This window comes from Scyliorhinus torazame, chromosome 18, assembly GCF_047496885.1.
Source record: "Scyliorhinus torazame isolate Kashiwa2021f chromosome 18, sScyTor2.1, whole genome shotgun sequence".
Taxonomy (NCBI): Eukaryota; Metazoa; Chordata; class Chondrichthyes; order Carcharhiniformes; family Scyliorhinidae; genus Scyliorhinus; species Scyliorhinus torazame.
Genome location: NC_092724.1, coordinates 160,278,017 through 160,302,864, shown reverse-complemented (window position 1 = coordinate 160,302,864; position 24,848 = coordinate 160,278,017). Strand labels below are relative to the sequence as shown.

At 46.5% G+C, this 24,848-nt stretch overlaps 1 protein-coding gene across 1 annotated transcript in view; it reads left to right on the top strand.

Annotated features, from left to right (window-relative positions):
* The window catches only part of LOC140395691 (sodium-coupled monocarboxylate transporter 1-like), a 119,217-nt gene that overhangs the window by 80,225 nt on the left and 14,144 nt on the right, over positions 1-24,848 (top strand). Inside the window, exons 8-13 of the mRNA XM_072483763.1 lie at positions 1,558-1,698; positions 6,055-6,184; positions 8,652-8,740; positions 9,140-9,261; positions 10,349-10,419; positions 10,540-10,626. Coding sequence (XP_072339864.1) covers positions 1,558-1,698; positions 6,055-6,184; positions 8,652-8,740; positions 9,140-9,261; positions 10,349-10,419; positions 10,540-10,626 — 640 coding nt within the window. The remainder of the gene's footprint in view (positions 1-1,557; positions 1,699-6,054; positions 6,185-8,651; positions 8,741-9,139; positions 9,262-10,348; positions 10,420-10,539; positions 10,627-24,848) is intronic.

Below are 24,848 nucleotides of genomic sequence, written 5' to 3'. Positions count from 1 at the left end.
TTGAGTAATCACTATAATGTGAGGGAACTGAATCTATAGGAATTAAGTATCGGACTTTGGGGCCCAAACTCCACACGCTTAACTGTCTGTGACCATTGAAGCAACTAGCAGCAAGATGGAACCCAGGAAACTTCCAAACTGTGCATGTGAACACAACAAGTACATACACTGGCTGTACACCCATGTGACCTGTGTGCCTTCAAAACTTATTTATTGTTCTTTTCTTAATCAGTATGTGGAGGTGTAACCCCGACATGTGCAGCTGAGTGGGAGGCAGCCTGCTGGTGGTTATACTCTGTGATGGTGATGACTTTGGCAGGGTACCAAATTCCTGTCTAACATCACTGTGCACCGTCACACTTACACTGCCTGATGCCATTATGATGGAGCCACTCACCCTGGCGGAGCGCAGCAGACAGTTCACCCTCTTCCTGAACTACCAGGCAGTTCTTTGGTGAGCCCCACAGGTTCTAACCACTCCCGTGACCTCCGCTCAGGCTACTGTGGCCAGAAGAGAGGACGTCCAGCTTCCATTCCTGAGAAACAGCTCCTCTCGCCTTTCCTGGAAGGCCTGGAGGAGAATCCCTGGAAGGCTTCGATGAACCACCTGGTCTCTGCAGAATGTGAAGTCCCCAGCCTGGCCAGTGAATATCTGGCTGTTCAGCTGCCATTTAGACATTGCACAAAGACCTCTGACTGCATGAAACAAAATGGGAGGCATGGCAGCTTACTGCCTGCCCCTCACACCACAAAAATTCACCGAACAGATGCACGCATAATGAGCTGCCCAGCGCAAGATTGCATATGTTCTCCCGGAGGAAATCACACTGATCTTCAATTCCAGAATGAAAGATTCCGGCTCGTGTTATCATTTATAATACCGTGAAAAAATTCAATCCCCAAACTGAAAATTAGACTCCTAAAGCATGAATCATGAAATTAGATATTCATAACAAGTGGTTACACACTCACAAACGATGGCACAACAAGTAGACAAGTTCACAGGGAGGCGGTGGCATAGTGGTATTGTCGCTGGACCAATAATCCAGAGACCCAGGATAATGATCTGGGGACCTGGGTTCAAATCCCCACCAGGGCAGGCGGTGGAATTTAAACTCAATAAAATATCTGGAATTAAAAGTCTAATAACGACCATGAAACCATTGTCGATTGTCGTAAAAACCCATCTGGTTCACTAATGTCCTTTCGGGAAGGAAATCTGCCGTCCTTACCCGGTCTGGCCTACACGTGACTCCAGACCCACAGCAACGTTGTTGACTCTTCACTGCCCCCTGGAATGGCCGAGTGAGACACGTAATTGTATTCAACCAATACCAAAACACTGCAGTGGTTCAAGAAGGCAACCACCACCTTCTGAAGGGCAACTAGGGATGGGCAATAAATGCTGGTCTAACCAGCGACGGCCACATCCTGTAAATGAGTAGACGACATGCAAAGTGGTGCGCATCAGCTATTCACTTCCCACTGATGATTATCTGTTGATATTAATATCTATGCAAACTAGGTAAAAGTTTCAGAATTTTTTTTTTCTTTCAGTTTTGATCCTGACCCCAGGAGAAAACATACATTTTGGACCACAGTGTTAGGAGGTACATTTGTATGGATTGCAATATACAGTTGTAACCAAGCACAGGTACAAAGATACTTGTCTTGCAAGAGTGAAAAAGAGGCAAAAAAGTAAGTGAAACTGATAATTAAAGGAAAAGTTTGTGTTCAAAACCAGCAACCAACACTTGATATTCTCCATCCAACCTCGTGCCATGTCTGATGTATTTTAAGAGATTTCAAAATGGTACGATAGCTGCCAAATACAAACATGTATCTACGTGGAAATGAGTTAATAAAGGGATCAAGGTGACAGCAATCCTAATCTCAGAGAAACATAGAAAATAGGATCGGGAAGAGAAGATTTGGCCCTTCTAGCCTGCTCTGCCGTTTGATCATGGTTAATCATTCAACTAAACAGCTTACTCCTGCCTTCCCCCATATCCTTGGATCTTCTTGGCCCAATTGCTGTTTCTAACTGCCTCTTGACCTCAACTACTTCCTGTAGTAACAAATTCCACAGGCACACCACTCTCTGGGAGAAGAAATTTCTCCTCATCGCTGTCCTAAATGGGGCAGCACGGTGGCGCAGTGGTTAGCACTGCTGCCTCACAGCACCAAGGTCCCAGTTCGATCCTGGCTCTGGGTCACTGTCCGTGTGGAGTTTGCACATTCTCCCCGTGTTTGCGTGGGTTTCACCCCCACAACCCAAAGATGTGCAGGCTAGGTGGATTGGCCACGCTAAATTGCCCCTTAATTGGAAAAAACGAATTGGGTACTCTAAATTTATTTTTAAAAATTTTAAATTAAAAAATCTCTGTCCTAAATGGTCTACCCTGTATCCTCAGACTGTGACCCCTGGTTCTGGACACCCATCTTCGCGAACATCCTTCTTGCATCTACCCTGTCTAGTCCTGTTAGAGTTTTATAGATTTCTCTAACATCTCCGCTCATTCTTCTGAACTCCAGCGAATACAATCCTGTCCGATTCAATCTCTCCTCATACATCAGTCCCGCCATCCCAGGAATCAGCCTGGTAAACCTTCACTGCACTCCCTCTTTAGCAAGAACATCCTTCCTCAGATAGGGAGGCCAAAAATGCACACAATATTCCAGGTGTGGCCTCACCAAGGCCCTATATAATTGCAGCAAGATATCCCTGCTCCTGTACTCAAATTCTCTCGCTATGAAGGCCAGCATACTATTTTCCTTCTTTCCGCCGGCTGTACCTGCATGCTTACCTTCAGTGACTGGTGTTCTAGGACACCCAGGCCTCATTGCACATTTGCCGCTCTTAATCTATGACCATGGTGTTGCTAACTTTGGTCTGCTCTTAATTCGTTGCCCGTTGTATCTTTACTGAATTTTCTGTTTCTATAACCTTTGCTCTAGAGTTGCCAGGTATCTTTATGATACCGCCACGAGCTTCAAGTTCAAATACTGATCAATAACTCAACACACCAATTAGTAAGATTCAAATCAAAACACATTTATTATACACAGTCAATCACTACTCATGCATAAAACTCTACTTTCTGGGCTATCTCTATCACAGCCTATACGTAGCTTCGGAACTGGCCCACTAGGTCAGGGGAACAAATGGCCTTTTGTTCGATCCTGAGTCTGCAGGATTCAAAAGCTGGTATGGACTGGTCGCTAGGAGCGCCTGTCTCGTAGCGAGCGTTGACTGGAGACTTACTTGGTTGATGCGGCAATGAGGCAGGTCACTGTCAAGGGTTTGTTCGAGCTGCTGAGTGACCCTGCCAAGAAGACCGATTTGAACTTGGGGACTCTACTTTATAGTCCCCAGGGGCTTTGCGCCGTTCGGGGCGGACCCCGTACCTGGTTCCAGGTGATTGGACTACGTTCCGATCACTTGGATCGATTTCTCCAATACTGGAGTTGTTCCCTGATTCCTGGGTGGTCCCTGAGTGTCCGTTGGCTTGGCCTTATTCACCTTACATTTCAATTGTACCCGGGGATCACTCATTAGTATGCAGATGGCTGTGAGTTTCAGTGCTGTCTGGGCTTTTGCAAGTTCTAATACACAGGAAACTTTGCACTTGCTAGTTTTTGCCTGTGTTGGCTGAATTTCCCTGTAGTCTTTGCGGACCTCCATTTTAAGTCGGGAAGTGGCCAACCCAGGTGGCTAAAATAGTTAGCACTGCTGTTTCACAGCTCCGAGGACCTGGGTTCCATCACGGCTCCAGGTCACTGTCCGTGTGGCATTTGCACATTCTCATCGTGTCTGCATGGGTCTCCCCCCACAACCCAGAGAGATCTACAGATAGGTGTATTGGCCATGCTGGCATAAGACGCCAGGCCTGACAGGATATACCCAAGGTTACTATGGGAAGCGAGGGAGGAGATTGCTGCGCCATTGGCAATGATCTTTGCATCCTCACTCTCCACTGGAGTAGTACCGGATGATTGGAGGGAGACGAATGTTGTTCCCCTGTTCAAGAAAGGGAATAGGGAAATCCCTGGGAATTGCAGACCCATCAGTCTTATGTCTGTGGTAAGCAAAATATTGGAAAGGATTCTGAGAGATAGGTTTTATGATTATTTAGAAAAACATAGTTTGATTAAAGACAGTCAGCATGGCTTTGTGAGGGGCAGGTCATGCCTCAGAAGCCTCATTGAATTCTTTGATGATGTGATGAGACACATTGATGAAGGTCGGGCATTGGATGTGGTGCATATGGATTTCAGTAAGGCATTTGATAAAGTTCTCCATGGTAGGCTCATTCAGAAAGTTCGTGAGCATGGGATACAGGGATATTTGGCTGTCTGGATACAGAATTTGCTGGCTGAAAGAAGACAGCGAGTGGTAGTGGATGGCAAGTGTTCCACCTGGAGGTCGGTGACCAGTGGTGTCCCGCAGGGATCTGTTCTGGGACCTCTGCTCTTTGTGGTTTTTACAAATGGTTTGGATGAGGAAGTGAAAGGGTGTGTTAGTAAGCTTGCTGATGACACGAAGGTTGGTGGAGTTGTAGATAGTGTCGAGGGCTGTTGCAGGTTACAACAGGACATTGACAGGATGCAGAGCTGGATTAAGAAGTGGGAGTTCAACCTAGATAAATGTGAAGTGATTCATTTTGGAAGGTTGAATTTGAATGCTGAATACAGGGTTAAAGGCAGGATTCTTGGAAGTGTGGAGGAACAGAGGGATCTTGGGGTCCACGTACATAGATCCCTCAAAGTTGCTACTCAGGTTGATAGGGTTGTTAAGAAGGCGTATAGTGTGTTGGCTTTCATTAACAGGGGGATTGAGTTTAAGAGCCGCGAGGTTTTGCTGCAGCTTTATAAACTCTAGTTAGACCACACTTGGAATATTGTGTCCAGTTCTGGTCGCCTCATTATAGGAAGGATGTGGATGCTTTGGAGGGGGTACAGAGGAGATTTACCAGGATGCTGCCTGGACTGGAGGGCATGCCTTACGAAGAATGATTGAGGTAGCTAGGGCTTTTCTCACTGGAGCGAAGAAGGAAGGGAGGTGACTTCTTAGAGGTGTACAAGGTGATGAGAGGCATGGATAGAGTGGATAGCCAGAGACTTTTCCCCAGGGCGGAAATGGCTGTCATGTGGGGACATAATTTTAAGGCGATTGGAGGAAGGTATAGGGGAGATGTGTCATGGGCCAGGGTTTAGAGAACCCCAAAGTGCATCATGGAGTTCACCTGATCCGCAACTTTTACTAGACTGTGGTATGGGGCGCACACGGCTCACTCTACAGGTGTGGTACAGCAGAAATTGAAAAGTATTTTTTAAAGCAAAACAATGTTTATTCTATGAACTCAAGTTCACCTTTTTAAAACATAGTGAACATCTTAGCAACCATTAATTCATATACAACCCTCAAAGAATACAACACTAAGTAATCCTTATTAACTTCCAATACAACATCCATAAGACAAAATAAACACCTTTTAACAGAAGCACATTACATTCACAACTGAGAATATTTATAATTCTGAATTCACCAAATGAGCAAGGGATAGTCTTTTCATGGCAGAGAGAACAGCAGTACACCTGCTCTGTCTGGCTTCAGCTCCAACACTGAAAACAAAACTAAAACACATCCTGCAGCAAACAGCCTAAAACGAAAGTAAAAAGCTGACAGACAGTCCAGTTCCACCCACTCTCTGACATCACTGCAATGATAAACACCCATTTCTTAAAGGTACTCTCACTACAGGTATTTATGTACACACTCATTTATAAACACTCATTTCTTAAAGGTACTCTCACATGACAGATGTCAGAGCTAGGTTCTTTACACAGAGAGTGGTGGGTGCGTGAAATGCACTGTCAGCGGAGGTGGTGGAGTCAGAGTCATTGGGGACTTTTAAGCGACTCTTGGGCAGGCACATGGACAGCAGTAAATTGAAGAGGTGTAGGTTAGGTTGATCTTAGATTAGGATAAATGAAGGGCCTATACAGTGCTCTACTGTTCTATGTTTCTATGTTCTATGTTCTATTTAACAGGGCAATATTCCTGAACTGGGTTGCTATGCTTGGACTGTCTGTAGCGGCTTGCATGTGTGGCTTGATCATGTATGCTATTTATGAAACCTGCGATCCAGTTCAAGCAAAAAGAATTAACAATTCTAACCAGGCAAGTAGATGCATGTTTTTAGAGCACAACTTGGAGGAGCTTGATAGCATCGTAGAGAGAGGAATTTCCCAACGGTCAATGGAAATAATTGCAAGACAAGATTTCATGTTTTAAGTCGGCATGGTATGGGCAGCACGGTAGCACAGTGGTTAGCACTGTTGCTTCACAGTGCCAGGGACCCGAGTTTGATTCCCGACTTGGGTCACTGTCTGTGTGGAGTCTGCACGTTCTCCCGTGTCTGCGTAGGTTTCTTCCGGGTGCTCCGGTTTCCTCCCGCAGTCCAAAGATGCGCAGGTGGATTGGGCCATGCTAAATTGCCCCGTAGTGTCCAAAGGGTTACTGAGTTACGGGGATAGGGTGGAGGTGTGGGCTTAAGTAGGGTGTTCTTTCAAGGACCGGGATAGACATTTTGGACCGAATAGCTTCCTTCTCCACTGTTGGTTCTATTACTGCAACAAACAAACTTAGCAGAGAACAAAAACAAAGATGGTCTGAGATGAGTTTGACGGCTGAGTGCGTGTCCAATACAACAATGTGATAAGTGGTGAACATATTGCTTCTCACTGCAGAGTCTGCCTATCTTTGATTTCAATCTTAAATGATTTTACATAAAAACCAACATTCTTGTTTGTCAGGGAAAATAGATGGGATTGCAGAATGCGATTCTTCCAAAATACCCATAAAATCCCATGAAATCAAAACTAAAATTTGATTTACCCAATGTAGTTGAGTGGTAGTCCTGCAGGTTTCTAGATTAGGTGAAAGATGGTCTGAGATGAATTTGACAGCTAGGGTGTCCTTGAGTGATAGAGCATCAATGTAAGAGCCACACCATATGAGGTTTTTAGCCAAACATCTCTCCCTTAAGCATTGGCAGGTGGATCTGAATGGCTATGTCAAGGCAAACTAGAATTCAAGCCCTGACCAAAGTGTATTAGGTCCCACAACACCCACCAGTAAAGCCAGCCATGCTCAGTAAGCACCTTCACATTATTTACAGATTTCCTGGAAAGTCTCCTTGGACCCCCCAGGGATCCGTGGACCCCTCTTTGAGAACCACTACAGTCAAATGGAGTTTTATTTTGTTCTTCTATTCCAACTGTCTTGCATTCAAAGAGTTTATCCATTCTCAACCCAATTTCTAGTGTGCATGGATCAATAGTTTACAACCATAATGATTTAATACTCATTAGAAGTATAAAGTCAAAAAGTTACTGGAATGGCTTGTGTAAGAAATGTAAAATGTCACGTTGATGCACTAAAGGGGAGGTGGTGGTGCAGCAGTATTATCACTGGATTAGTAATCCAGAGACCCAGGGTATTGCTCTGGGGACCCAGGCTCGAAGCCCACCAAGGCAGATGGTGAAATTTGAATTCAATGGAATGAACAGTCCAATGATGACCATGAAACAATTATCGATTGTTGTAAAAGTCCATCACTAATATCCTTTAGGAAGGGAATCAGCCGTACTTACCTGGTCTATGACACCAATGTGAAATAGCCTAGCAAGCCACTCAGTTGCAGGGCTATAAATATTGGCCAGCCAGTGATGCCGACACCAGTGAATAAAATAAAGGATGCTTGTTGGTAATGCTGGAAGTACCAGATGCCCAAGCTATGTCCAGACATCCCTCATGTTAATAAACACACGTAAAAGGATACACATTATTTTGTGATATAATTCTAGTTATCTAAACAAGTTCCAGAATAGTTTTAATGATTATAGAATCATAGAATCCCTACAGTTCAGAAGTTGGCCCTTCAGCCCATTGAGTCTGCACCAGCCCTCTAAAAGAGCTCCCCACTAAGTCCCACTCCCCGGCAACCCTATAACCCCACCACGATAGCACAGTGGGTAGCACTGTTGCTTCACAGCTCCAGGGTCCCAGGTTCGATTCCCGGCTTGGGTCACTGTCTGTGCGGAGTTTGCATGTTCTCCCCGTGTCTGCGTGGGTTTCTTCCGGGTGCTCCGGTTTCCTCCCACAAGTCCCTAAAGACGTGCTGTTAAGTAATTTGGACATTCTGAATTCTCCCTCTGTGTACCCGAACAGGCGCCGGAGTGTGGTGACTAGGGGCTTTTCACAGTAACTTCATCGTAGTGTCAATGTAAGCCTACTTGTGACACTAATAAAGATTATTATTATTGTTAACCTCTTGCACTCTTCTGCGTTTTCACAGCTTTACCTGAGCACCATTTATTTGAGGTTAAGATTGCTGATTTGAAAAAGATTTAAGATTCAGTCAGATCAGAAGTTTAATTGATTAAGTATTGAAAAAATGTAAATAAGAAGATTATGTGGAAAGCTGAAGAAAGGTTAGCTTAAATATCCCTTAAAGTGATCATGTTTGGTGTGTTTATTTTTGTTGATCAAATTTATCAACACTGACAAATACTTAACTTAGTCCTGTAGATGTCAAGAATGATTTCCTTACCTATTCTTTTGATTTTATTGTTTTTTTTTGAAGATGACCCCATTACTAGTTTTGGATATCTTGGCTCACATACCTGGGGTTCCAGGACTTTTTATCGCGAGTGCATTTAGTGGCACTCTGAGGTATGTAATATATTGCTCGAGATATTAGGATTCACAGCATGTTAGATAGAACAATATTCAATAAAAAACAATTTATTTCCTGAACAGCTCAGGAAAATCCACATTCACTTTGCTCGTTTATATTCTGTTGCACAAATTAATTGTTGAAAACGTGAAACGGACGCAATAAAATTCTACTGTTAAAATTCTTGCAAATCGTGCCTGAAGCAAATCTCGCAGAGAGGAAAAGCCAGACAGGCATATTTATTTACAAAGTAGATAAAGAAAAGGTAACTGAATTTTAAAAACTGTCTGGGCCCCCCAACAAATCACACTAGCCAATACTAACATGAGTATTTACATTATACATTCGTAGTGTATCTGATGTAATAACTGGTGCTTTATTTTTCTTACCCACAGCACAATCTCTTCAGGCATCAATGCTATTGCTGCAGTGTCTGTGGAAGATATTATTAAACCAAATTGGAAATCATGGGAGCATTTCTCTGAAAGCAAGAAGACATTGTTCACAAAACTTCTAGGTAATCTTTCAACTTCTGAAACTAGGTAATCTTGTATCCTTCTGAGGACTAGCTTGGAAGAAAGCTGTTGCATTTTTTCTAACAATTCTTTAATTCCAGATAAAAATCTACTATTTGTGCAGTACTTATGTAAAGTAAGTCAGGGTTGGGTTGAGAATACCACCATCCAGATTTGGAGTGTTGGATTGCATGGTCCAAAGGTTCTTGCCTGATGAGCTCCAGCTCCCTTATGTCCCAATACTTTGTGCCAGCCCAAATTAACTTTGTTTGGCAGGTTCCTCACTGTGTGAGCCACTGCGAGGTCAATTGCCTCAATCATTTCTGACTGTACCAAGGTGGGCTGTCAGCATGGTACAGTCAGAAAAACTTTTAAAGATACAATTGAGTAATTATTCTATAATTGTTCTTCTAGATTTAAATAAAGTAGAATGCACTGGAACTTCTCACTAGAATAGGCAGCATCTGTGAAGAGAGCAACAGAGATAATTGGTTGGGTTTTCACTCCCAAGGTGGGTTGTACAAGTTGGGAAATTTCCCAGCTCACCACACCCACCTTGGGAGAAAGTGCCCCATCACACCCAATTTCTACCTGGTGGGAGTGAGCAGGTGCAGGATAGAGCCAACACATGCATACTGCCACTCCTAAGCCTCGTATGGTGCCCATGCCAACCTCGGGTCGCTCCACATTCCTTTGCCCTTACTCCCTCCATTCCAACTCATACAGTATCCACCATGGGCAGATCTCAGGAGCCACATTGAGATTAAATAAAATAGAGGTCTAAGAATCCATTACAGGCTTTACTGTAGTAAAAAGAAACCCCATTCATAAAAATCCATTCAAAATCTTTAAATCCCCTCAAGTAGTTAATCCTTTATTTAAAAATGAATATTGTTCATAATCCCACATCAAAGACAGCTAATCCTTGAATTTATCCAGTGAGCCTCGGCAATCAGGATTACTCCAGTTTTGAGTTATGTACTGTTCCACCTGTGTTGAATTCAGGAATAAATTGATGAGAAGAAAGGAAAGTATCCTAAATATCCACAAGCAGTGTTTTCCAGCTAATTTTCTTTTTCTTCTATTTAGCTATGACCTTTGGAATTTGGACAATGCTTCTTGGAGGGTTAACCTCTCTCTTGGATGAAAATTTAATGCAGGTAATCACATAATTAAGTTCAATTATGCAATGGATGTAGTTTAATTTATTAAATTATACTCAACGACAACAATATTATTCCTGTTGATGCAACACGGTTTTATTTTATCTATCTCCTCAGCTAATGCGAAGTGTTGATGGGTTATTTCTAGGACCCATACTGGGTGTATTCACTTTAGCAGCTTTGTTTCCGAAGAGCAATGGCAAGGTAGGCCCTTCAAAGTCTTGCATTTCAGTACATCAAATTTCTGTTTGCAAATAAAACTACTTGTTTACCATTATACCCATGATCATCTCGAAATAATAATTCAAGGCATAATTGATACTCACTTTGGAAAATGTAGGTCAATTCAGGAAAGCCAGCATGGATTCGCGTAGGGAAAATCCTGTGTAACTAACTTGCTGGTGATTTTTTCAAAACGTGGTAACAGAAATGTTGTGTTCATGAACTACCAAAAGGAATTTGATACAATACCACACAACAGATTTGTGAGCAAAGTTTTAGCTCATGGAATAAAAGGGAGGCAATGTCATAGTGGTGTTGTCACTGGACCAGTAATCCAGAGACCCAGGGTAATGCTCTGGGAACCCAGTTTGAATCCCAGCACGGCTGAATTAAAAGTCTAATCATGACCATGAACCCATTGTCGATTGTTGTAAACACCTGCCTGGTTCACTAATGTCTTTCCTTTCAGGAAGAAATCTGTCGTCTTAACCTGGCCTGGCCTATATTTGAATCCATACCCTCAGCTATGTGGTTGGCTCTTAAATGCCCTCTGAAATAGCCTGACAAGCCACTCAGTTCAAGGCCAATTAGGGGTGGGCAATAAATGCTGGCCCAGCCAACGACATCCACATCCCATGAATTAATTTTTTTTAAAGCCACCTGGATACAAAGTTGGTTAAGTGACAAAAAAAAAGAGAATAGTAATTAATGGATATTTTTCAGACTGGAGGATCAGTGTTGGGAACTTTGTTCTCTCTGATATATATTAATGATTCTTGACCATGGTGTACAGGGCACAGTTTCAACATTTTGATGATACAAAACTTGGAAACATTGTAAACTGTGAGAAGGATAGACATGATGGTGGACTGGTCAGACACGGATTAAACTCACTGCTGAGAATTGTGAAGTGATTCATTTTGGTCGGAAGAACATGGAGATCAATATAAAAAGGATAGAATTGTAAAGGGGGTGCAGGAAAAGTGGGACCTGGGTTTATATATATGCATAATCATTGAAGGGACAGAACCGTTTGAAAGAGTTGTTGATAAAGCGTGCAGCATCTTAGGTATTATTATTCAAAACATAAAATGCTGGAGAATTAGCAGGTCTGTCAACATCAGTGGGGAGAGAAACAGATGTTTCAAAATGTTGTGGGGTGGGGGGGATTTTCCACTCTTGTTTATGAGGAGTGGTAATAGCGGAGAGGGCAGAGAATAGTACGGAGTCCCAAAGCGGCTTTTACACTGGCAGGATTTTACTGATCGATCGGCCCAGCCCCCCTGCCAATGAAGTAACAGAAATCCTAGCTTTAAAAGTTGGGATCACCATTTGTATCAATTTAAATACCATTATCAGGCCTTTACGCTTGATAGTGCCCCCCCCCCCCCACCCCCCAACGTTAAAATCAGTCACATCGCCGTTTCCGGACAGGTCTCCCACGATATGCACCTGGCAAGCAGGACTGTCGGCGGCGCACAGGTTAGTACCCCCCCCCACAGAGGGAACAGGGCCATTCCTGGACCATACCTGGCACTGCTTGGGCACTGCCCCCAACACAGCCCCCTAGCACTGCCCCCGGCACCGCCCACTGGCACTCCCAGAGGTTTGGTAGAGTTATTCAAAATCATGGGGGGTCTGGAGAAACTGTTCCCACTCATGAAAGAGATCGAGGACCAGCAGGCACAGATTTAAGTTAATTGGCAAGAGAAACAATCGAGATGTGAGGAGAAACATTTCATACAGCAATCAAGATTGTTTAGCAAGTGCTGCCCAGTCCCACAACATGATTGGTGGTGGGGGTAGAGAGAGCGGAGTGAAAGTTTATGTGAGGGGTGGGCTTGGGCCTTCAGATCTCAGGATGGAGGGAAAGGTGTCCAAAAATGAAGCTGAGCACTGGGCCCCATGAATTGTAAATCCACCTCTGGGCTGGGCATGTTTCCACTGGAGTTTAGAAGACTGAGGAGTATATTGATTGAAGTATAGAAGATCGTTAATAGCTTTGACAAGGTGGGTATGAATAGAATCTTTCCTCTTTTGGGTGAGTCCAGAACTAAGGGGTATTTTTTTAAAATTAGGGTCTCCATTATAGGACAGGCAGCACATGGCACAGTGGTTAGCACTGCTGCCTCACAGCACCAGGGACCCGGTTTCAATTCCGACCTTGGGTGACTGTCTGTGTGGAGTTTACACGTTCTCCACTTATCTGTGTGGGTTTTCTCTGGGTGCTCCGGTTTCCTCCCACAATCCAAAGATGTGCAGGTTAGGTGGATTGGCCCTGATACATATGGGGGATTAGCTGACTAGGGCAGGGAGTGGGTCTAGATAGAGTGCTATTTTGAAGTGTTGGATGGCCTACTTTCGCTCCCGTTTCATATGTTCATGGTGTTACCAATGGATAGCTGGAAGATTCCACATACCACACATCATCTGCTGTATATCTAAAGTTAAAATCACCATTGAGATGCCATGTCCCTTCTATTTGGCAAGATTTAACTAATTCACATGGCCCTGACAAACAGACGGGCAAGTTAAAGATAGAGGTACATTCTGCATTCAGATGCTAAAAGTAGTCATTTTCACACCAAGTAACTAAATACAATAATATAGTAAGGGTATTAATTCTGTTGATGGCATGAGGCTCTGTAGGCAGGTAAAGAGACTGATTTGGCTGTTTTTAATTGGAGAGTTCAGAGGTTCATAAGAGAGAGGAGCAGAATTTGGCCATTCAGCCCATCGAGTCTGCTCCACCATTCTATCATGGCTGATATGTTCCTCATCTGCTCCCTACATTGTTACAGGCCAAGAGCTGGATTGCGAAATCAGCCAGAGCATCTCCTCCCGAGGACACATGACGTAGGCGCGGGAGTTGGCAATTTAGCTTCCCGAGCCTAAACACCCTCAATGTGATCATGACTGATCCCATCCTGGCCTCAACTCCACCGTCCTGCCCGTTCTCCATAACCCTTCAACCCATTCCCAATCAAAAATCTGTCTAACTCCTCTTTAAATTTACTCACTGTCCCAGCATCCACCACACTCGGGGTAGTGAATTCCACTGATTCACAACCCTTTGGGAGAAGTAGTTTCTCCTCAAATCTGATGGGGTGAGCATGTTGGGGTGTGCATCACCAGAGGCCAGTCATTCTCATGGTCATTTGCTATTTGATTATACGTTGAAAGAATAAACAGTTTGTTTGTGACAACCATTAATAAACAAGTGTGACACTGGAGCAGCTCTGGCGGAAATTTGGATTGGATTGGATTTGTTTATTGTCCCGTGTACCGAGGTACAGTGAAAAGTATTTTTCTGCGAGCAGCTCAACAGATCATTAAGTACATGGGAAGAAAAGGGAATAAAAGAAAATACATAATAGGGCAACACAAGGTACACAATGTAACTACATAAGCACCAGCATCGGGTGAAGCATACAGGGTGTAGTGTTAATGAGGTCAGTCCATAAGAGGGTCGTTTAGTAATCTGGTAACAGCGGGGAAGAAGCTGTTTCTGAGTCTGTTTGTGCGTGTTCTCAGACTTCTGTATCTCCTGCCCGATGGAAGAAGTTGGAAGAGTGAGTAAGCCGGGTGGGAGGGGTCTTTGATTATACTGCCCGCTTTCCCCAGGCAGCGGGAGGTGTAGATGGAGTCAATGGATGGGAGGTTTGTGTGATGGACTGGGCGGTGTTCACGACTCTCTGAAGTTTCTTGCGGTCCTGGGCCGAGCAGTTGCCATACCAGGCTGTGATGCAGCCAGATAGGATGCTTTCTATGGTGCATCTGTAAAAGTTGGTAAGGGTTAATGTGGACATGCTAAATTTCCTTAGTTTCCTGAGGAAGTATAGGCGCTGTTATGCTTTCTTGGTGCTAGCGTCGACATGGGTGGACCAGGACAGATTTTTTTAGATGTGCACCCCTAGGAATTTGAAACTGCTAACCATCTCCACCTCGGCCCCGTTGATGCTGACAGAGGTGTGTACAGTACTTTGCTTCTTGAAGTCAATGACCAGCTCTTTAGTTTTGCTGGCATTGAGGGAGAGATTGTTGTCGCTGCACCACTCCACTAGGTTCTCTATCTCCCAATCATCCAACATAAGTGTGACAATTCAAACTAATAATGTGTAGGCCGCCGTTCTGGCTGACAATGGTAATCACTGTACCTTGAAATAAAGGTAAAAAGGTCGAAGGATGCTTAATTTACAATGATTTGAGGTTTAAGGGAATGAAATTATGAAGAAATGCTCTTGCAGGTAAACGTATTTTCATTTGAGGAAAGAAAAGAAAAGACAAACAGGTCTTTAAAACAACAAAAGGCAAAAAAAAAAGAATGTTTTTGGATTTAACTCGAACCTTTCACATCCTCAGACCATTCCAAAGTCTTTGATTAGCAAATAATTACATTGAAATGCAGCCACTTGTTATGTGAGGAAATAACAGGTATGGTTGAAATTAGCAAATTATTGAACTTGGGCAACAAGTACAGTTAAAAATTCACAAGCTCCAAGGAAGGTTAGAGATTGGAAAAATATTTCCTCCACAGGATGGTGCTAAGTGGAATGGATTCTTATGAAATGAAAATTGCTTATTGTCACAAGTAGGCTTCAATGAAGTTACTGTGAAAAGCCCCTAGTCGCCACATTCCGGCGCCTGTTCGGGGAGGCTGGTACGGGAATTGAACTGCGCTGCTGGCCTGCCTTCAAAGCTAGCGATTTAGCCCAGTGAGCTAAACCAGCCCCTATTCTTAAATAAAGTAGGTGGAATGTCAAGGACATTCTTAGAAGAAATTGGAGTAATAGCTATTGAGCAAGCATGAAACTATTAATTACACCACTTGGGCGGGAGTCTCCGATCCCCCCGCCAGGTTGGAGAATCACCGGGGGGCAGCGTGAATCCCGCCCCCGCCGGCCTCTGAATTCTCCCACCCCCAAAAGTTGCCGAGGCGTGAATCGCGCCGCCCGCCTCGGAGAATGGCGGGGACCGGCGCGACTCAACGGGTCCCGGGGCCGCCCAAATTCTCCGGCCCACAATGGGCCGAGTTCCCGCCTGTTTTTGCCGGGTCCCGCCGGCGTGAATCCGGGGTCCTCAGGGGGGCACGGGGCGATCTGTCCCCGGGGGATCCCCCCACGGTGGCCTGGCCCGCAGTCGGGGCCCACCGATCCGCGGGTGGGCCTGTGCCGTGGGGGCACTCTATTCCTACGCGCCGGCCGTGTAAGCCTCCAGAATGGCCGGCGTGAAGGTGAACCCCCCTGCGCATGCGCGGGGATGACATCAGCCAACGCTGACGCTGCCGCGCATGCGCATACCCGCGCCGGCCGGCGGAGTCCCTTCGGCCCCGGCTGGCGCGGCGCCAAAGGCCTCCCACGCCGGCCGGCGGGGCGCAAACCACTCCGCCGCCGGCCTAGCCCCTGAAGGTACGGAGGATTCCGCACCTTTGGGGGGCCCGACGCCGGAGTGGTACCCGCCACTCCACTGCAACATTTCTGCCCGCCCCGCCGATTCCTGGAGAATCCCGCCCACTTTCTTCCAGGTTTCACAACACCCTTTGTCAGGGTTGCAAAGGGCCTGTGCTGCTACTTTATCCAAACTTCATTGGTCCCTTTGAGTTTATCAATGTGGGATGTCGCATTCCCAACTTGAAGAATCAAATGCAGTATTAACAGCGTCTTTAAAGGTTGGTGCACAGCACATTTCTGCATCCGTCGAGTCGCTGGAGGAACTCTTAAAGACATGCGATAGAATTGAGGGTCGCTTCTCGGCTTTTTGGCTAAAATCAAGTGTAGGATCAAGCCCAGGATCAGCTGCAATGCCTGTTCTTGTCTCCTGTGGGGACCATGAAGTGGATTCAATTTGTATTTGAATTGTTTTTTGGGAGTAAACAAGGAGATTGATTAGGGCTTGCCTTGTGCACTCTGCACATTGGCTTTGTAACTATGAGAAAGGATACAAATTTTAAAAATAAATAAATAAAATAAAACCATGTTAAATCAACATGGATAATAATATGACTGTTGCATATAATTTTATAAATTCACTTGCATCCATTGTATATTTCAACTTAATCATTTTGGGGCCTTCTGTTTCTTGATTTACAGTGCATTTCAGTTGTTCTATTGTTTGTTTTGGATTACGTTTCGCCCATTTGCTCAGGGGCAGTACGGTAGCACAAGTGGATAGCACTGTGGCTTCACAGCGCCAGGGTCCCAGGTTCGATTCCCCGCTGGGTCACTGTCTGTGAGGAGTCTGCATGTTCTCCCCGTGTCTGCGTGGGTTTCCTCCGGGTGCTCCGGTTTCCTCCCACAGTCCAAAGATGTGCAGGTTAGGTGGATTGGCCGTGCTAAATTGCCTTTCGTGTCCAAAACGGTTAGGAGGGGTTATTGGGTTGCGGGGATAGGGTGGAAATGAGGGCTTAAGTGGGTTGGTGCAGACTCGATGGGCCGAATGGCCTCCTGCACTGTATGTTCTACTGCTCTCCAAATTTTCAAACACTGTTCTACCAAGTGCTCCTTTTGCAAGCAATCATGACGACTTGGTGAAGGCTCGAAATGCCGACTGGACTCCTCCTACTTCTATTTTCGATGTATGTTTCTATGTAACTGCAAACTGTTTCTTGAGATCAGCGATAGCTGAGCCAATGGCCTGGTGCATTCAAGGAAACTGAAGCATGAAAATGGGTTCAGGGATGTCTCCAATAGCACCACCCACAAATATAAGTTGTCTTGTCGCCAGAGAGAGAGGTATTTATTGTAATAATAAAACCGAGCGCACTGCAGCCTAACCAAAAGGGACCACGACATGCTACCACCAAAAATGTAAGTTTTAACATTACTTACTTGGATGTAGATCAAGCTGCATTTAGGACAGCTCAATTTTGCACCTTAGACCTGATCAGAAATTAGAACACAAAATGCCTAATACCAGCTTCGGGAGTGGCTCCAGATGCCTTGGCCAACATGTTTGTGGCATTGTGGCACACATCCAGCTTCCTATGACAACACACATACTGCCTGCTGTACAGGTGACTTAGACAACTGTTTACTGGCTGTTAACAGGAGGGGCGTCACTGAATTTCGAGACCATCTGATTCAGAGAATCACAGCTTATCATACAAATGAGTAATGCTGGATATGAATTTCAGTGCTGGTGTGACGTCGGGTATGGAGGCCGTTTGTCCCAAGGTCTGGCAGACGGATCATATCAAACAACATGTCCCTTTGGCTATTCACTAGAGTCAAAGCATTGACTGTACCTTACCAGCCCGTGCTTGCAAAACTCAAAGCACAGGGCAGAATTCTCGGTGTTGTTGTCTAAGCACAGGGGTGGCCCCATTCCCACTAACTGGAACGGCAGGACCTCTGGACAATTTTGCATGGAGCCTAATTAATTATGCATGAGCGAGTATCTCTCCAAATCATTTGGCGGGTTCAAAGGTCCCATCATCATATTTAAACGCCAGTGCAACAAACTCACATCACTCTCTGCAGCCCACCAGTCATCAGGAGACTGCTCAAACTGGCAGCCAACCAGAAGCAAAAGGTCACCACCCTCAAGAGAAGGCAGCACCCTGTATCAACCACCAGGCCCTCGGTGCTTTGATCCATAGATTCCAGGCACAGAGGCATATCCTCTATCCCAGGGATGTCAGGGGGCGCTCATACAGGCTGAGTGAGCCCACATCGGGATGAGGGAAGGCAGAGATCATCACCCTCACTGAATTCAAGGAGGCTGCAGCCGACCTTGCTGGGGAGGTCAGGGATCGCTCCTGGTCGGAAGGGGAAACCTCTCCCAACACCATTATATGGATCACAGCTCCATCACTTCATTAAATACTGACAATCATAGTGAGTCAGATATGTTCTGATATTAGTAAAGGTAAAGTCACCATAGTCCCAGATGACTATAGGCTGCTTTTCCCTTTGAGGGTTCAAACTGACTGGTGGTGGTTTAACCCGAGGGTCACCACACCTCAGACGAGGGACAAGGTTGAGAAGGCGGGGCCTATATTCAGGTATAGCTCAAGCTCATCTAATAAAATTGTACTTTCTTTTTGTACACCAACAGATTGCAGCCATCCAAGTAGCTCAGAGCACCCCGAATCTCCGAAGCATGACCGAGGGTGAAGGGGCTCACAAAGAACAGCCACAGCACTCACTCGCACCCTCCACCAGCACAGAGACATCCCTCAGTGGAGCAGAGTTCTAGATTAGACTCAGAGTCACTTTCTGGAGATAACCTCTGCAGACAGAGGCAGGGACAGCCCAGGTATCCGGCACTCAGGGGGTTACTGTTCAGTGCCAGTCAGGCGAGTAGCCTCTGAAAGTGGCTGCAGCTCAATGGCGGAGATCCGGCAACATGCACGGAATATCAGGCAGAGATTCGAGAGGCACAGCACACTGAGCGAACAATGGAGGAATCCATCTACATTCTGTCTGATGTTGTGGCTTTGACATGCAAGCACCTTAAGGCTACCATGTGTAGATTGGTGACCATCATGTGCAACCTCATAGAGACCTTAGTCCAGCATGGCCATTCAACTTGTTGGGTACCATCAGGATCTAGACGACATGGGGCCAAGGCTTCTTGGCTTCCCTCCAGGTGCCCCGTCTTCTGCAGGAGTCATGCTGTGACTCTCTGGCACTCACAGGGAGGATGGGTGTCAGCCAGATATCCAGGGATTCCACTTAGATTGTGTAGCTTCTCGGAGTCCCCTCTGTCTTTGCCCGCACCCTCTATCGCAGCACAGGACACTGAGAGCACTTCTACCCCTGAGCAGGCGATCTTTCTAAGGCCACAGCTCTCCAGGCCTCAGACGAGCAGATGATTTTCGCCAAGGTCATCACAGGACCCAGAATGTAGCAGTTAACAGGCGACCTCCACCTCTGTTGTGGATGTCAGCGTGGTAGCGTTAGGGAAGTTAAACATTTTTACATCACTGCTGGTTCATGGGTGATTTATCACTGTAAATAAATTACACTTATTGAAATCATTGGACAAGTATGTGAATGTTCTGGTTAAATGAAGGCATTGTTCTGAAGCGGGACAAGAACCCGGAGCTGTGTGGGTCCTACAGGCCGATATCCCTGTTGAATGTGGATGCCAAATTGCTGGCCAAGATTTTGTCCTCCAGGATTGAGGATTGTGTTCCAGATGTTATTGGGGAGGACCAGACGGGGTTTGTTAAGAGTAGGCAGTTGGTGGCCAATGTAAGAAGGTTGTTAAACGTGATCATGATGCCCCCGGAAGGTAGGGAAGTGGAGGTTGTGATCGCAATGGATGCAGAAAAGGCTTTTGAACAGGTAGAATGGGATTACCTGTGGGAGGTGCTGGGACGGTTCGGATTTGGGCGGGGCTTTATTGACTGGGTCATGTTGCTGTATCAGGCTCCTGTGGCAAGCATACGGACGAATAGGACAACATCGGAATATTTTAGACTGCACCGGGGGACGAGACAGGGATGCCTCCTCTCCCATTGTTGTTCACGCCAGCTATAGAGCCGTTGGCAATTGCTCCGAGAGCCTCAAGGGTCTGGAAGGGGCTGGTGGGGGGGGGGGGGGAGGGGGGGGGGGGGGGGGTTATGCAGACGACCTGCTTCTGTATGTATCGGACCCAATAGAGGGGATGATGGAAGAAATCATGAGGATTCTAGGGGAATTTGGCCGGTTTTCGGGGTTTGTATGTTTTCGGGGTACAAATATGGGGAAAAGTGAGATGTTTGCGATCCAGGCGAAGGAACAGGAGAGGCGATTGGGGGAGCTGCCGTTTAGATTAGTAGGGGTAAGCTTTAGGTACCTAGGCATTCAAGTGGCGGGGGAATGGGACAGGCTGCATAAATTAAATCTGGCCCTGAGGTGGGACGCGCTTCCGTTGTCACTGGAGGGTGCAGACGGTGAAGATGACGGTCCTCCCGAGATTCCTGTTTGTGTTTCAATGTCTCCCCATCTTTATTCCATGGTCCTTTTTTAAACGGGTCAACAAAGTGATCACTGGCTTTGTTTGACCCCCGCGGGTAAGGAAGGTAATGCTTGAGCGGAGCCGGGGAGAGGGCGGGCTGGCGCTGCCAAATTTTAGTAACTATTACTGGGCAGCGAATATAGCCATGATCAGGAAGTGGGTGATGGGGAAGGGGTCGGCAAGGGAGCGTATGGAGGAGGCCTCATGCAAGGGCACTGGTCTGGGGGCGTTGGTAACTGCGCCTCTGCTGTTCCCGCCGGCACGGTATTCCACCAACCCCGTGGTGGTGGCGGCCCTGAGAGTCTGGGGGAAATGGAGGAGACATGTGGGAGCAGAGGGAGCATCGGTCTGGATCCCAATCTGTAATAATCACCGGTTTGCCCCTGTAGCCACCTGGGTTGGCCAACTCCCGACGTCAAATGGAGAACAGCAAAGGCTGCAGGGAAATTAAGCCAACACAGGCAGAAACCAGCAGGTGCAAGTTTACTGTGTATTAAATTCTGCAAAAGCCCAGACAGCATCGATACAAGCAGCCGTCTACAAACTAATGTGCGATCCCCGGGTACAATCGAAACATTTGGGATAAACAAAGCCAAGCCAGATTCCTCGGCGCCAGCAGGAGCCAACACAAAAGAGGTTAACGGACACCTCAAGACCGCCCATCGATCAGGGAACCGCTTCAGTATTGGAGAAATCGAACCAAGCGATTGGAACGAAGTCCAATCACTTGGAACCAGGTACAGCGTCCGCCCCGAAAGGCAGGAAGCCCCTGGGGACTATAAAGTTAAGCCCCCAAGTTCAAATCGTTCTTCTTGACCGGGTCACTCAGCAATGCGAACCAACCCTTGACAGTGACCGATTCAGCTGCCGCCGATATCCAATAAGTCTTAAGTCAACGCTCGCTACGAGATAGGCGCTCCTAGCTACCAATCCGTACCAACCTTTGAATCCCGCAGACTCAGAACCCGAACGAAAGGCCATTTGTTTCCCTGACCTGGTGGGCCAGTCCGAAGCTAAGTATAGGCCTGTTAGTTGTAGAAGTAGCTTAGAAGTAGAATTTATGCATGAGTAGCGATTACTGTGTATAATAAATGTGCTTTGATTTGAATCTTACTAATTGGTGTATTGAGTTCTTGATCATTACTTGAACTTGAACCTCGTGGCAGTATCATAAAGATACCTGGCGACTCGAGAGCAAAGGTTATAAAACAGAGCCAATTGAACCAACCAAAAGTTAGCAACACCCCGGGAAGTATGGATGGAGGGTTCCGGATATGGCGGAGAGCAGGGATTGAGAGGATGGGGGATGTGTTCATAGAGGGGAGCTTTCAGAGTATGAGGGCGCTGGAGGAGAAGTTTGGGTTGGCGAGGGGAAACAAATTCAGGTATCTGCAGGTACGAGACTTCCTACGTAGGCAGGTGTCAATCTTCCTGCTCCTACCGCTAAGGGGGATTCAGGACAGGGTAGTTTCCAGAGGGTGGGTAGGAGAAGGGAGCGTCTCTGACATTTACAAGGAACTTATGGGGTCAGAGGAGACGCAGACCTAGGGGCTGAAGCGCAAGTGGGAGGAGGATCTTGGAGGAGAGATAGAGGATGGTCTATGGGCGGACGCGTTGAGTAGAATCAACGCGTCCGCAACATGTGCCAGGCTCAGCCTGATACAATTCAAGGTCGTTCATCGGGCTCACTTGACAGTTGCCCGGATGAGCAGATTCATTGGGGTGGAAGACAAAATGTGTGGGAGGACCAGCGAACCATGTCCACATGTTCTGGACATGTCCGAAGCTTCGGGGATACTGGCAGGGGTTTGCAGATGTCATGTCCACGGTGTTAAAAACAAGGGTGGCACTGATTCCAGAGGTGGCGATTTTGGGGGTGTCGGAAGACCCGGGAATCCAGGAGGAGAAAGAGGCAGACGTTCTAGCCTTTGCTTCCCTGATAGCCCGGAGACGGATACTATTAGATTGGAGGGACTCAAAGCCCCCAAAGTCGGAGACCTGGCTATCGGACATGGCTAGCTTTCTCTGTTTGGAGAAAGTCAAGTTCGCCTTGAGAGGGTCACTGTTAGGGTTCACCCGGAGGTGGCAACCGTTCGTCGACTTCTTCACGGAAAATTAAACGTCAGCAGAAGGGGGGGCGGTTAGTTTAGCTTAGAGTAGCTTAGAGTTAATAAAGGTGGGACCTGTAAGGGAGGGAGACGGCTTTTGCACTATGTTTATAATTTCATGTACATTGTTTATTTTGTTGTTGTTACAATACCAAAAATACCGCAATAAAATGTTTATTAAAAATAAATGAAAGGCATTGTGATTTATGTACTTTGGAATGCTTGCCTATGTAAGTTTAACCATCCTCCCATATTGCCTCACTCTGAGGTTAACACACACGTGATAACAACCTCAATGCAACTGGGGTCTCTTCACTCTTGTATATTGTCAGGAAAATGTGTTTAACACCTTATAAGGGGTGTATGATAGAAAAGCTTTGAACCTTTATTCTTCAGGGGGCAGCTCATCAGCACTGATACTCTAGACGTGCACTTCAGGATGAGATCCCTATTCTGGTGCACACTCTTCACGGCACTGTTGGCATCGTTAGATGGCTCTGAAAGCATCAAGCCTTGTCTCACATCACTGTTGTTCTTCAATTGGGCACATTAGCAAGTCACTGCTGACCAAAGATAAGACCAGATCCTAGCAAATCATAAGGTCAGAATGTGTAAGTGTGAATGCTGGACTCATTCTCTCAGCAGTGGTTTGCCTGCCCCCTGAGATGACAGAGAATGGATGGGGGCCTATGGGAGAAGTGGCCTGATAGCCTCACTCCTCCTGAAACCTGTCAGCTATTAAAGTATCACAGGTATGTCGCCCCTCCTCAATGGCATCAGTGCATTGATACTGTCCCTCAGCAACCCCTGCGCTTCCAGGACCTGTGCATCTTCATCTTCCAATGAGCTCTCATCGCCTCCAATAAACTCTCTGGCAAGGGCTCATTTCTTTGCATAACCAGATCGCAAAAGGAACAGCCGCCCTGAAACCATGCAGAAAACCCACTTTGGTGCAGGGAGCCACCTGAGCGATCCAGGAATCTGAACCGCATCTTCAGAAGTCCTCTGGTCTGCTCTAAATTGGACAGTGTGGAGCTGTGAGCTGAGTTGTACGCTTTCCTCAGCATGGATTTGAGGGTAACACACCAGAGTCATCGGCTAATGTGTAAGTGGCTAGCCCTTATCCCCCAGTAACCATCCCGACAAACCTTCTGGCCCCTGGAAAATCCCAGGCTCCTGGGAGTGACTGAGGACGTAGGTGTTGTGCTAACTCCCAGCGTAACAGCACACATGTGCAGGTTGTGACTTGTGAAGGTCACACATGATTTACACATTGATGGAATGGTAGCCCTTGTGGTTTATAAATATTGGGGGCTGCTGCCAAGGAGCCTGTATAGCCACATGGGTGTAGTCTATTGCACTCTGCCCTCCTAGAAAAGCCAGGATCACAGCGGTGAATCTTTGAGCCTGACTCTCCTCACCAAGAGAAAACCTGACATGAGGATGGGCCTTCCTGTAAAGGGCATTGGAACCTTCGTTATGCAACAAAGTGTTGGGGGCTCAGAGATACAGCACAGGTCCCCTTCAGGTCCATAGAAAGGCCCAGAGGCAAAGAAATTGAGTGCTGCTGTCACCTTCAGGGCCTCTGGCAGGGTGAGGCTTCCAAAGCCATGTGGTGTCAGGTCTTCACGAAGAATTAGCATGTGTGATGTACAAAGTCTCCGGACAGTCGCAGGCCTGGCCCTGCCTCTCACTGCAAGTAGGAGACTCTTTGACGATAAACCCTCGGTGCGGTGAGCTGCCGCCATTGCCTCGGCCTCTCCTCCTCAGCCTCCTGTTCTCAGGCTCCCCTTGGCCATGCCCACAAGGTGCTGCTTCCTGCAGGAGCTGCACACACAGGTGCCTCTTCCCCCACTTTGCCTCCTCCAATGAATGAGGGCTATGAGAAATGCAACATTAAGCCCTGATCCATTAGTCCTTTTGCTTTCTCACGGAAAGTAAACATCAAAGAAAACACTGGTTAAAGGGTGCGGAAAGGGATGCTGATTGAGAGGCCGATGGGAGAGGAGAGGCTCCACAGCTTTGGGTGCCTTGATCGCATTGTGCCTGATGTAGTCTTACGCCTGCGATTCTAGCGCACACACAGACACACTCGTGCATAACATTCAATTCCAGTGATGTGACATCTGGAGCCCTCTGGGAGTGTGTGAA